At 36.4% G+C, this 15,004-nt stretch overlaps 1 protein-coding gene across 5 annotated transcripts in view; it reads right to left on the minus strand.

The window, feature by feature from the left end:
* LOC150100425 (E3 SUMO-protein ligase PIAS2-like) overlaps window positions 1-15,004 on the minus strand; it is a 380,802-nt gene that overhangs the window by 39,893 nt on the left and 325,905 nt on the right. For all 5 annotated transcript variants that reach the window (XM_090403234.1, XM_090403237.1, XM_090403233.1 and 2 more), the window contains one exon: window positions 11,679-11,857. In XM_090403234.1, coding sequence (XP_090259360.1) covers window positions 11,679-11,857 — 179 coding nt within the window. The remainder of the gene's footprint in view (window positions 1-11,678; window positions 11,858-15,004) is intronic.

The raw sequence follows: 15,004 nt of genomic DNA on the forward strand, positions 1-15,004 counted from the left end.
GTAGATCATGCCTCAGTAACTTGCTCAGGTTTTATAACACAGTGACGGCTGAACTGGATAAGGATAATGAGTTTACAGTGATTCTGATGGACCTTGCTAAGGCCTTTGACAGGATACCACATGGAATTCTAATCAGTAAACTGCAGCATATTGGAATGGATATAGGGTTGGTGAGATGGATAGGAGGGTGGTTGATGGAGAGAAATCAGAGAGTAGTTTATTCAGGAGTAGAGTCCAAAAGACGGCCTGTGACTAGTGGTGTGCTGCAGGGTTCTGTTCTTGGACCACTACAATTTAATTTGTTCATTAACAATATAGGAAAGGATCTGAGAGGAACTGTTCATTTGTTTGCTGATGATGCAAAGTTGGGTAGAGCAATAGTGAATGCACAAGATGTCAAAATTTTGCAAGATGATTTGGATAGTTTGGAGGACTGGGCTAAGGAGAATGGATGTCAATTTAATGTGGCAAAATGTAAAGCTATGCATTTTGGGGTGAAAAGATTTGCAGCAGTATACCAGATTGGTGGAATTGTACTCCAGGAGATAAACGAGACCAGGGATTTGGGAGTGTTGGTGGATAGGGAGTTGAAGTTTAGGGGGAACATTGCAAAAGTAGCTATATCAGTCCACCAAATCACTTGGTTACTGAAGAATACTTTGATGAGCAGAGACAAGCAATTACTGTTCCTCTGTATCGAGCCTTGATAAGACCAATCTTGACATCTGTGCCCAGATTTTGGCACCAGGGTTTCTTCTTGATGGGGAGAAGGTGGAGAGGATCCAGAGGCAACCAAGATGATAGCAGGTCTATGGAATGAACCCTATGCGAACAGGTTGAAGATTTGTGGGTTGCAGAAATTGGTTCATAGGTGGAACAAGGGTGATATGATTGTGACATTCCAATTACTGAAGGGTTTCTATAAGATTAATTCAGAGGATATTTTTGAGAACAGGACTGATGGTGGGAGGACTTGGTGAAATCCATGGACACTGGGCACAAGTGTGGTTAGTAAGGGTGTTAGAGCTGGGTTTTTTACTTTTAGAGTGGTGAATGAGTGGAATAAGCTGCCAGAGTCTGTTGTGGATACTATGACAGTAAATGAATTCAAGACAAAGTATGATAGATACTGTGTGAATGTTGAATAGTTGTTCTTGACATGATGTTAGGGCCTCCCTCGATGAGTCTAAGGACGCCTTGGCATTGCCCGTAATAATAATAATTGACATTCCATAATCCTAATATCACCTTTGCTACTCTTCTTTGCATCCTTTCCACAGTTCCTTTATCCCCTGCAGACTAAGGAGACCAAATATGTGCACAGTAGTCCAAGTGTAATCGTATCCAAGTTTTGTAAAGAGGCAAAATGACTTTCTTATTTTCAAATTTCAATGCTAATTTCAACATTGCCATTATCCTCTGAGTTGTATTTGCAATTTCTGCTATGTGACCTTTAAACTTCAAATTCCAATCTACCATAACTCCAAGATCCTCTCATTTTTTCCAAGCATAATCACCATCAATACAATATGCTGCTGGAAATCTCATCAGACTAAAGTGCATAACTTTACAATTACTAACACTGGATTGATAGCCATCATCATCTGGCTACATTTTTTTCAGCTTATTCAAATTATTCTGTAAGTGCTGGACATCAGTGGCATCACTGATCTATTCCCCAAAAATAGATATATGACCCTATCTATTTTTGCATCATCAGCAAACAACTGAACATATTCTGTCAGATTCTTCCCAACATCATTAATGCAAAGATTGAACAACAATTGTACAAGGAGTGATTTCTGGGGTACACCATTAGTTAGCTTAAATACACAGTGTGCCTGTTAAGTAATAAGATTGATTTTTTTTTTTTTTTTAAACAGAACACCCTTTGTATAAAAGTAAAAAACATGTTTATAGTTTTGAATGCTAGAATGTCTTATAATCACAGGTGCAACTTTGAGTTGGGTAATGCAGTCCTTTTTGTGTGGCAACCATTGAAGTAAGGACATGCAAGTGGAGAGTGTCAGAAGTTGCATCATGGAATAAAGAGCAGTGATAAAATTTTAATACAGAAGTGTGCAAAGACCTCCAAAAAATTTACACCAATGACTATCTGAGCCATGCACAGGTGTTCCAATGGTTTCAATGTTTAAAGAGGGGAAGGGATCCCTTCCAGGGATCTGTGGTTCATCCCTGGAGGATGAACCACACTGTGGATGGCCAGTTTCTGCATAGACAATGTGGGGTGAAAGCAGAGGAAATTGTCCATGATAGGCAAATAACCACTAGGCTACTCACTGTACAGCTTGGTGTTGGTAAGGAAATGGCCAAATTAATCTTAGAAAGAGATCTGCACAAAAGGAAGATCTGTTTAAGGTTTGTGCTGCACACATTGACACATGAACAGATAGAGAGAGAGTACCTGTTGCATGTTGTCAAAATTTCATCCATGCAGTTGATCAAGATCATGATGTGATGCAAAGAATTATCACTGGTGATGAGAGTTGGTGTTTTCAGTTTGATCCAGAAATAAAACGGCAGAGCATGGAATGGTGCAGAACATCTCCCCAGAAGAAAAAAGTCAGGTTACAAAAATCACATGTCAAGATAATGGTTATTGTTTTTTTCAATGCTGTTGAAACTGAAATCTACCACGAATTTGTTCCTGAGGGTACCACAGTGAACAGTCAGTATTATTTTGGAGTAATGCAATGTTTGCATGCCTGCATGTGACGTGTCAGGAAAGAACTGTACCACAACAATTGGTTTCCATTGCATGACGACAATGCACCCATGCACTGTATGCTGCCTGTGAAGCTGTTTCTGACTTTAAAGTCGATCTGTGTAATCAACCCCCACACCCCACTTGCCAGATTTGACTCCCACAGACTTTTTCCTCTTCATCTTTAGGAATTACACAGATTGAAAACAATCTCTCTCTGACTCCACACAACCTTTACATCTGTTGTACAGGTGTTCAAAGGCTCAGTGGAAGTCCTCAGCAGGAACTTCCTTCAATGTCTGAGTCACACTGCATTGATATCCTCAGTATTACTGAAGCACTCCTTTCAAGGCACACTTCATCTTAAGTGTGCCTTGAAAGGAGTTATTCCAAATATTATTTGGAATAACTATATTTGAACAAATTCCAAATATTATGTTTTGATATAATAATCGTTATCTCATTACTTAACCTCTTAACGCACTCAACCAACTTAACTCGGGTCCAAGAAACTGAATTTTTTCCGCACATCTGAGTTAATACATGTGACCGTGAATTTTGGTTTTACATATAAACACAACCGAATATATACATGCTAGACAATTTTGTGCCTATTTCCTTTCAGCCAAGAAAAGTTGCCAACGGCATGTATCAGCTATTTCGTTTGCATTTGCACATTGCAAAAATAACTGCAAAACAATTCTTTGTTTTGCAATTGCGCATTTGTTCACTAGAGTGCCATTTACATCGAGGCAGTTTATATTTTATAACATTTGTTTGTTATTTATTTTTACGTTATATTTATTACTCTATCATGGATAGTGATAGTGATAGATCTAAATAATCAAGACTGGTTATTTAGTTCAGAAGATGAAACTTTAGAACACAGTAGCAGTGATTCAGAAGTTGATGCTATTTCAGAGGATGAAAGTACTAATGATGAAACTCTTGCTTTAGCCCAACAATGGTATCCAATACAACAAGATGCTCATCCACCTCTACCATTCGCTTTCACAGAAGCTCCCGGTATAAAAAATATATATGTTGGCAATTATAACTGCCTAGATTTCTTCGAGCTTTTTTTTGATGATCAATTGATTCAACGTGTTGTGGATGAAACAAATAGATATGCGAGGAGTCATACCCATTGTAAAGAAAAGACTTCTTGGTATGACACAAATCCAAATGAAATCAGAGTATTTTCGGCTGTTGTACTTTTGCAAAGTATAGTAAGAAAACCAGAATACTATCATTATTGGACAAAAAATCCATTATTATATACACCATTTTTTTCGGATTGTATGAGCGGGAAATGCTTCAAGGCCATAAAACAATTTCTACATTTTTCAAATAATGATGCATTTGATCCAGCAAATTACCCTTGCCCAAAACTCAACAAAATCTGGCCAATTTATGAAGATTTGAATAGAAAATTTGTCAATTCGATTACGCCAGAGAAATTGGCGACTATTGACGAAAGTTTATTGCTTTATAAAGGTAGTCTGGGATGCAATACATTCCTCTCAAAAGGGCTAGATTCAGCATAAAAACATACTATGTGAATCACAAAGTGGATATGTCTATAATTTTATAATCTATACTGGCAAGAATATCATTCTGGACAGAGATTTTAACAATCTTCCAATGTCTTTGCAAATACTGATGACTTTGATGAAACCTTTATTGAATGAAGGTTATTGTTTGACTATGGACAATTTCTATAATTCTCCTGGATTAGCGGATCTATTGATAAAAAATAAGACTGATGTTTATGGAACATTAAGCGTATCATGATAATAAGTACCCAGCGAATTGAATAAAAAATTGAAAACTGGAGAAGTATTTGGTTCAGAGAGGGGAAAGTGTGTGTAATGAAATGGAAGGGCAAGAAGGATATCTCCCTTATCTCTACCATTCACACTACATCAATGGTAGATATAGAGATGTGCAAAGGAAGAATAAAAAAAACCGCAAGTTGTGTTGGATTACAACCATACCATGGGTGGTGTTGATCGCGTTGATCAACACCTGTCTTCGTATGTTGTACCCAGAAAGAGAGGCAAGAAGTATTATAAAAAGATTTTCTTTCATCTCTTGAACCTGGCACTGTGGAACGCTTTCGTGCTTTAGCAAAAATCTAGCAGTAAGATAGATTCACTTTATTTTCGCCTCAAAGTAATCCAATTCTCCATTGAAAAATATAAAACTACAAGCATTTCAAAAAGTGTATGTCCATCAAATATCCCAACACCACTGAGATTATCTGCATGACATTTTCTATCTTTCATAGCACCAACAGAAAAGAAAGAAAATCCAACTCGGCAGTGTTTCCTCTGCTCAAGAAAAAGGAATGAACACAATAAAAGGGTTAGCAAAGAAACAAGATATATGTGTACTGACTGTGACGTTCATCTTTGTGCCATCCCGTGTTTTAGAATTTACCACACAGTGATAAATTTTGACTAAAACATTATTTTCAAGATTTTTTTCTTGCCCGAGTTAACTCAGTTCAGCGAAGTAGATGCAGTTTAGTTAACCTTTTTTTGCAAAAAGAGACATTTTTTGTGTTTTTTTCCAAGATTTGTTAATGTTCTTTTGTGTATAAAGAAAATAAATAAAAAAAATTGGCAAAAAAAACGAGTGCTTTCTGATTTTTAATTGGTGCGTTAAGGGGTTAATGGGCACACTGTGTATGGTAGATTGATCTCACACACACACACACGCATGCGCACGCACACTTTCTGATACCTGTCTGACAGCTACCCACTTACCCAAGTCAATAATTTATATTTCAATCCCATATGTTTATGTTTATAAACAGCTTTGTGATCCATCAAATGGCTTAGCAAAGGTCTAAGATTATCATAGCATATCCATTTCCCTTATCCAACAAAGCCATAACATTATAAAATATGAGCAAATTGCTAAAACATAACCTCCCTTTAGTAAATCCATCCTTCTTTGCTTGTCTGTCAACTCATTTCTGTATGCGAGTTTTTACCAACTTCTCTAAAATCTTCGAGTCCAGAGATGCTGATAGGTCGGCAGTTAGATACATTGGATTGTGCACACTGCCCTTATACAGTGGAACTATCGCATCCATTCCTGTAGAATCTTTCCTGAGTTGAGATTCAAGCTATACAAATATCAAGGATCAAGCCAATTCAGCTAAACTTTCCTTTAGCATACATGCTGATATCCCACCTGGCCATATTGCTGAATTCAAATCTTATACAAACAGCTCTTGAACTTGAGACACTCAAAAAAAAGGCTACAACTGAATGTCTAGGTTGATTATCCAGTCAACTGCACTTGGTGAAGCATGGATGAAGTCTGACAGGTTTCCACTGTATACACGTTGGACACATTCTGCTGTAATATGATTAATTGTCTGGTGGGATGATCCACAGTCACACCTAAGTGAGGCAATCATGTCCCATTTGTAAAGGTGGTCTGCACATCTGCCATGGCTGGTGCGGATTTGATTAAGGGCAGACCAAGTTTTCCGAGGTAGGTCAAAACCTGAAGGTATCTGTGTTGGGTCCACTAATTCATGGAAAATCCCTATTGAAGTTTTACACTAGGACTCAACAGTCACACCTGGGTGAGGAACATGCCCCATTTGTAAAGGTGGTCTGCACATCTGCAATGGTTGGTGCAGATTTGGTTAAGGGCAGACCAAGTTTTCCGAGGTAGGTCAAAACCCAAAGGTATCTGTGTTGGGTCCACTAATTCATGGAAGATCCCTGTTGAAGTGTTACACCAGGACTCTTTCCACTTGTCCTTCATGTTGAAACTTGTCTCTGCAATATTTTTTGCTGTTAAGATTGGAGGGTGCCTTGACTTTAGCCTGTTTATTTCTAGGGGTGGGATGTCTTCATGGCTTGGAAGATTTTGGATTTCCATGATTTTGCTGCATTCATGTAGAAGAAAGTTGTTGGATCTGCGGATGTGTGTGGGGGCAAAATGTTGCTTAGCACTGGGAGCCAGTAGGTTGGGGTTGATTTTACAGTTCCAGAAATAAGGTGCATACTGATGTTAAGCTGAGCATCAACCAAATACACATGGGTACTGTTCAGCCATACGGGTGAGCAGTATTCAACTGTAGAGTAAACGAGGCCAAGAGCAGTGCAGCGAATCGTTGTTGCTGAGGCACCCCAAGTTGTTCCACATAGTTTCTGCAGTATATTGTTTCTAGCTTGGATCCTGTGTTAATAAGATGTGGTTTAAAAGACAATTCTATCCAGAGTGACGCCCAGATATTTTGGGAATCTGTTGTAACGTAGCAGTTTGTGGCTGAAGTAGACCATGAGTTCTTTGTTAGCCTGGTTATTGTTCAGGTGAGCATGAAACTTCTGTTTTGCTAAGATTTGGGCGTAATCTCCATTTGCTGAAGTATTCATCTAGGACTGCAAGGTCGTTTGTTAGTGTATCTTCCATTGTAGTAAAATTGGTGTGTCTGGTGGCTGGAGCAATGCCATCAGTGTAGCAAAACTTCTTGGAGGCTGTATTAGACAAATCTGCGATGTATAAGTTAAAAAGGAGGAGAGCCAGAACTGCCCCTGACCCTTGTGGTAGTCCATTATCCAGTGTTCTTTGTTTACTTTTGTTCTCGTCCATACACACTTGGAACAGGCGGTTGCTTAGCATGTTTTATCGATTAGTTTTGCTATTGTTTCCTGCATGGGACTGCACGGAGCAACTTGCAGACTGTGCCATGCTTCCAGACTGTATCATAAGCTGCAGTAAGATGTGTGTGTGGTGAGTGACAAAACCTAATCACAGCAGCTTCATTTATATCTGAATCCAGCCTGTTCCACTGGGACCTGTTCTATTATCTTAGGGGCAATTCTATTAAGGATGAGCCTTTCTAGGAGCTTATAACAGGTGCTAAGCAGGGCGACTGGTTGGTAGTTTTCTGGTTTTAAGATGGGGATAATTTTTGTCCTCTTAAACTCTTTTGGAAGTCTACCAGTCTGGAGGATGTCAGAGAAAAAGCAAGCCAACCACTGTCGAGTTTGTCATAATTTCCAACTTAGTAGTTCAGCATGTAGCCTGTGCTAATCTGAACATCCATATAGTCAGCCACTTCTCAGCACAGTGCAGCATGATTGCTGTCATTGCTAGCTGATTGCAAAAGTCACATTCTTAACTGAGAACACTTCTGACACTATGATGAGATCCTTTGAAGCTTGAGTTCCTTCTTTCACATGCTGCTTGAGAAAGTTGTCTCACAATAGCTCAGTAAATTCTTTGTCATTCTTATCATGAGATTTCTCTTCTACCTAATCACTGTTTGGTTAATTTAAGTCACCAGCATGATATACTTGCTTAGTGTCCCATCAGAGTAATTTGGTAATGCATGTCATCATCCCAGCAGCTGAATCAGCAGGTCTATAGTAACATCTCACCATATATTTTATCCTGTTAGTCTGATACAACTGATATACTGTATTTCTCAACACAGTATATCAGTTGAGAAAAATGTATCTCAACTGATATACTGTGACTTAGGAATTCAAGAATTTGGAATAATTTCAAAAAATAATTATCACTTTCATGAGTTTTTACTCTAACTGGGCATAAGTCATCTAATATTAGTAGTAACCCCCTTCTCTTCTATCTCATCTGTCCTTCCTTAAAATACTATGCCCTTTACACTCAATTCCAGTCACTACACCTAACTCTGATAGCCATGTTTCAAATTATGTATTAATCAAGAATCAGTCAGATATCTTCTAACAACTTCTATGAAGCTGAAAAAGAAGAGCAAATATCAAAAATTAAAGAATTAACATAATCAGATCACTGCTTTGATCTTACTTTGGATGAGTGGACCAGTGTTGAAAAGATATTTCAGTATCGTTGTTCATGCAGATGATGTAAAGATTTTAAATTTATGATTAGGGTAATGAAGAAATTTAAAAGTGAGAGCTCAGTTGAAAATTTACTTTGCCTTAATCACAATATTTATTTGGCTGTTATTGACACATTTTATAAAAATATAATTTTAATGAGCAAAATTATATAGGTCTGGGAATTCATGGAATATGAGATGAGAAAAAAAAAGCCTCAAGTCCCAGAAACAGAAAAATAACTGAGACTCAGAAACCCTTACTTATAAAACGCTCATTACCATGCTCTGGAAACCAATTCCACTTGTTCACCACTCCAAGGCAAAAAATCTAGTCTGCACCCTTCCACAATTTCCAGGGATGACCCCTTGCATTCTCTCATCCTGTTATGTACTGAAAAATTTCTTCACCATTTAAAAAAAAAAATCCTCCATTCAGTCTTATCTTGAGCTTTTCTATGCCATTGAGTTCCAGCCATCTCTTTAATTTTATCCTTCCACTGTGTCTTTGGTCTTCCTGTAGCTCTCTTTCCATCTCTGGACTACAATTCAAGTATCAACTTTGCCAACTTTTAAGTTTACATGTATTGTGAGGTGTAACCTGTCCATTGTCATCTGGATCTTTTAATGGCTATTAAAATTCTTATCAAACTATCAGTCAAACTGTAACTCATGTTATGTAATCCATATTACATAACATGAGTTACATAATATGTAATCCATATTATGAAAAAAATAATACTAAAAATTTATAATCATTCTTGGGTAGAAATTGCATAAAAAATTGTCAACAATTTAAATTTGTAAACATATACAGACACTCCTCGACATACATAAGTAGCCATTCCGCAACTCCTTAAGCAACCCAAAATTCATGTAAGTCGGATTCCCCACCCTTCCCCTGACCTTTCATAATGCTGTCATGTTAAACCCATATGTAAAAAATAAACATGTAATGCAATGCAGAAATACTAAAAAAAAAAAAAAAAAAAAAAAAAACATCTTGTATTAAATACATAAAAGATACATTTCACACCATATCCAGCTGGACAATTTTTTTAACACTGAACACATCACACATATTTTACAATTCAACCACTTGAAAGCCAGTATTTTTAAAATGTGCAAACCAACCTCTGCTTACAGCAAATGACTGTTCCTTCAGGATATTTTCCCTTAAGGTCCTCAAATAAGTTTCTTGACTTAGCCTGCATTGTCATAAAGCTCCAAGGAACTCATTTCTGGATCTAGTCTTCCATCCATATCATAAGCAATTTTTCCATCTCTGTTAGTGTGCCATGATATTTTTTTTTTTTTTATATATATTTTTTTTTATGGTTGTTTTCATGCTGGCTTTTCCTTTAACATGCTCTTTTATGCAGTATTTACTGCCAATACCACAAGACCGAGTTCAAGTGCTTATTTCTTTATCTGTTAATCTCATCTCTAGATGGAATGCAGTATGTTTGTGAAATGGTTCACATTTTGATTCAAGAGCATGTTTATCACCAGTCATTGTGAATAATATTTAGAAAAAACACCAAAAATGTGTAAATAAGCACAACACTATATAGGTACATTCCCAGCAAGAGACAGTGGGAACTGGTACAATGCAGCACGTGAGGCTGAGCAAATTTCTCACGTAAGTTCAGATTTATGCATCTCAGGGTCTGTCCATACTTGAAATAGAAATAAATGGAGAATTTTGAGAGGAAAAATAAACAAACAAACATGACAAAAATTTACATTGGTAAGCTTGACAAGTTTATAATTTTTCAAGGATTTATTTATGATTGCAGAAATTTTAAAAACTCTGTCAAGAAACCAAAGTATTATATTTTGGTTATAATAAAACATGTTACAATAAAAAGGAAAACATATTCCATATGCTTTCTGTTTGTCTCTTAACAAAAAAAGACAGACAACCACCCACTGCTTTAAGTGCAACACTCAATGCATGTTAAGTGTGTTAAACACAAGATAAAAGTGAAAAGTGGGGGATGGAATCAACAACAGTTTCTGCTTTTAAATAAGTACTTGAAATGAAAATAATAAATTAAGAATTTTGAAAAAAAAAAAATCTACCATCTATAAATTTAGAGAATTGATTCTGAAATGATTAGAAGTAATGTTTTGTGTATACTATACTAGTGTCCTAGGATTAAACAAAAATGAGGCTTAATGTGAGCACAGCAAGGGAACCTTATGATAACAGTGATTATTGCATTATTGTTATTTAGTATTTATTGATAAGCAGCCATCCATCATGACATGGGCAAGATCAATGAGGTATTTTTTTAAGAATAACTTTTTTGCATTATCTAACTCTAACCCAGCCATAGTATTAATGTACAATAGGATTTACATAAGGGGAGGGGGGGAGGGGATCACAATGAAGAATAAATAAAAACTAAGCCTGCCATCATAATTTGTGCAGTATTAGGAATCATATTGGATCAACAACTTGATAAAAACTAATCAAATCTAAATTGAGCTTTAACATCTTTAGGCAAAAATATCTTACTGTGACCAACAGCAATCCTGCAGCTTATTTTAACTTGGTAATTTCTGAAGGTAATAATTTAGTAATTGTGTAAATTGTCTTGGATACTCAAGTTACAAAACTGACATGATCCTGCCAGTTGCACAAATCTATTTTAACTTGACAGATTAAAAGACACTCTCAAAACAAAATCCTACCATACCACAAGAAGCTCTGAGTTTATAACTTTGTAATGTAATGTAAACATTTAACTGGGTAGATTAAAAAGCACTCATGAAAGAAAGTCCTGTAATACCAGAAGATGTAAGATCAGTTTTTTTCACAAAGTACAGATTAATTTCTTAACAAAGAAGTTGGCTTACTTTAAATAATGGTTAATGTTTAAATAAACATTAACCATTAAGGTCTAATAATGTTTAAATAAACATTAACAGACCTTAAATAATGGCAAATTTGTTCCAAATGTCCTAACAACTAAAATTATAAATCCAGATTTCAAGTGATGGATATCAAGCAAAAACATTTACTTCATTTAAAAACAATATCAGATTTTCTTATGCTCATTTTAATGAAGTCATTGTGAATAGAAATCATACTTGGATAATTTCCAAACATCTGAGATCCTGATGGAAGGTAGTCTCTAAATGGACTAGAGACTGCAGGATAATAAGGAGGTGTTCCTGAGCTAATGATAGGCATACTGGAATACATACTACTCATTGCTTGATTGTGACTCGATGAGGAGGTTGAGGAGGCACCTGAAGTTATACCTAATCTGTAAATACAAAAATCAACATATATTTATGCAATTGAACTGTTTGGCCTAAAACACACCAATTTTTTTTTAAATACAATGTGTACCTTCTTACCAAATTAAGATTAGCTATATATGTTATAACATATAAATTCTAGTGCATATCATTGGGTAACATTTGAAAAATCAAAAATGTCCAATGTCATTCTACTAACCAATCAATTATATCTCACATTTATAGTTGAAGCCCCCCTCCCCCCCATTGCTAGGTCAAGTAAAGACACTGCCTTTTAACAAAAGGAAGGAAAGAAAAGACCTGGGTTTGAATTCTGTCCAGGATGCAAAGAACCTCATCATCAAATTCCTGCCATGTGCCCTCAAGGGGGTGCACAGGATATGATAGTACTACATGAAAAAAATTACATCATTACTAACTTCCTATCTACAATTTTCATACAAATCCGTCTGTTACTTGTCAAGACTTCAACATTATCAGATCTTATATTTCTATCGTCTAAGGCACTTTGTACCGTATCATCCCACCTATATCTTGGTCTTCGTCTGGGTCGTTTTGCTGCCAACCTGGCAGAGAACAATTGTTTTGCTAATCTTTCTTTGCCCATTCTGTTTAAGTGACCATACCACCTGAGATTAGCTCTGCTAACGCATTCCTGGATGCTCACAATGTCAAGTTCTTTCCTAATATCATCATTTTTCATATGATATTGCCATTGATGCCATCTGTTCATGCTTATAATCTTTCTCAGGACTCTCATATCTGCGGTCTCTAGTCTTTGGTTAAGTGTTTTACTTCTGACCCACCTCTCAGATCCATAAGTTAAAACTGGTTTGAACACTGTCTTGTATACAGCTAATTTAGTGTTCTGACTAATTTCTCTCTTATTCCATATGAATTTATTCAATTGACTTCCCATCATACCAGCTTTGCTGATTCTGTTGTCTATTTCTATATTTAATTTACCATCTTCAGTAAAAATCATGCCTAAGTAGCTGAAATGTTTTACTTGTTCCACAGGTTCTCCATTCACAACACAGTTGACATTTTCAATGATTCTGCCTATTTTCATTGTCTTTTTATTGCTAACCTTCATACCATATCTATTACACAGTTATTCAATTTAGTCAGAGAATCTTGCAGACTTGTAGTGGATTTATATAGAAGTATAACATCATCCGCATAAAGCAAAGAGCTGACATTAACATCTCCAATTTTGATATCATGTTTAATATCACTTTCCTTCATAATGTGATCTATATAGATAATGTACATCCTTGTCTCACACCAGATTTAACATTAAACTATCTTCCTGTACTTCCTTCAATTCTAACTGCTGACTTACAACTCAAATAAAGACTAAGTATTGCTTGATATAATGCCCCATTGACACCATATAGCTGTAGCGTATTGAATAGCTTCTCTCTTGGCACCTTGTCATATGCCTTTTCCAAATCGACAAAACTTAAATACAGATCTTTGTTATATTACCATGCTTTCTCGACTAGTTGTCGTAAAGTGAAGATCTGATCCTGACAGCCTCTATTTGGCCTGAATCCAGCTTGTTCTTCACCAAGCTTTTCTTCCACAATTCTTCTCAACCGTTTCTCAAGTATACTTGCATAGATCTTGCCAGGAATACTCAGTAGGGAAATACCTCCATAATTCTCACATTCAGTTTTATTTCCCTTTTTATATATGAGTATCTATTAGAACTTTACTCCAATCATCGGGAATTCGTCCCTCTGTCCAGGCTTTCTGAACTATGCGGTGCGGCCACTGTAAGACTTTTATACTACCATACTTCAGCATTTCTGGTCGAATATCATCTACTCCTGCTGCCTTTCAACATTTCAAGCCTTTGATGGCTTTTTCTACTTCCAGTATGGATATGTATTCCTGACTGCATGCCTGGTCAGTGTTTTTTACCACTGTGCTGTCATCACTGCTTGTTTCATTTAACAGTTTTTCAAAGTAATTACTCCATACTTCAAGGATATCTTTTTCTACCTTTTTCATGTCACTTTTATCATCTCTAACTCCTTTTGCAGCACTCTTTCCTTCATTCCTAAGCTTCTTCAACAACTTCCAGAATATTATTTTGCCACCTTCTTGATATTTATTTTCTATATTCTTGCCAAATTTCTCCCACGACTTTTGTTTAGCTAGTTTTACACAGTGTGTAGCATTCTTGCATTTGTCTCTGCATTCTCTAAGAGCACAAGCTGACTTATTTGCCAGGAACTTTTGATATGCTTTCTTCTTTTCCTTCACTGCCTCTTTAACTTCCTGTGTCCACCAGGGAGTTCTGATTTTTTTTTCTTTGCACACAACCTCACCACATGCCTCTCTGGCAGAATCAATCAATGTTTCCTTCAGAGTTTGCCACTGAATCTCCAAGGTTTGATTCTTGTTCTCAAACTCTTTCATTTTCTTTTCAATAATATTTCTGTATTTTAGTCTACAGTTTACATCTGAGAGAGCTGCTCAATTTTTATTCGCTTTAAAACTTTCTTACATGTTACTCTTTTCAATATGAAATTCAATTTTATCCTGCTCAAGACTAAATAGTGATCACTTCCAATTTCAAATCCTCTGTACACTCTGGTGTCCTGCACCAGGGAGAAAACATCACTATCAACAATAACATAGTCAATGAGACTTTTCTTATTCCTAGCCTCTTCTCTCCATGTGAATTTGTGCACATTTTTATGTTGGAACATGGTGTTAGTAATAACCAGTCCATGTCCTGAGCAGAAATCCAAGAGATATTTGCCATTATTATTAGCTTTGCTCTTTTCTCCAAATTTTCCCAAAATATTTTTGTATGTCTCACAATCATTTCCTACTCTGCTATTTAAATTCCCAACAAGGACCAACTTTTCCTTTTTCATTGTGTCAGTTGCTTTTTCTAAAGCCTCAAAAAATTCCTCCACTTTTACCTTAGTAGAACCTTCTGTGGGACCATAGGCACAAATAAGTCTCATTGTCCAGTTCCCCATTCTCATATTTGCCCACATTACTCTACTTGAGACTGACTGCCATTCAAGAAGATTAGCCTCGTATTTTGTGTTGAATACTATGGCTACTCCTTTTCCTTGATTGTCATTGCCTGAATATAACATTTTGTATTTACTGCTCAGAAAGATCTC

The sequence above is a fragment of the Typopeltis vanoorti genome, chromosome 13 (assembly GCF_054136105.1).
Source record: "Typopeltis vanoorti isolate ZY-2024b chromosome 13, IOZ_Tvanoo_1.0, whole genome shotgun sequence".
Lineage (NCBI taxonomy): Eukaryota > Metazoa > Arthropoda > Arachnida > Uropygi > Thelyphonidae > Typopeltis > Typopeltis vanoorti.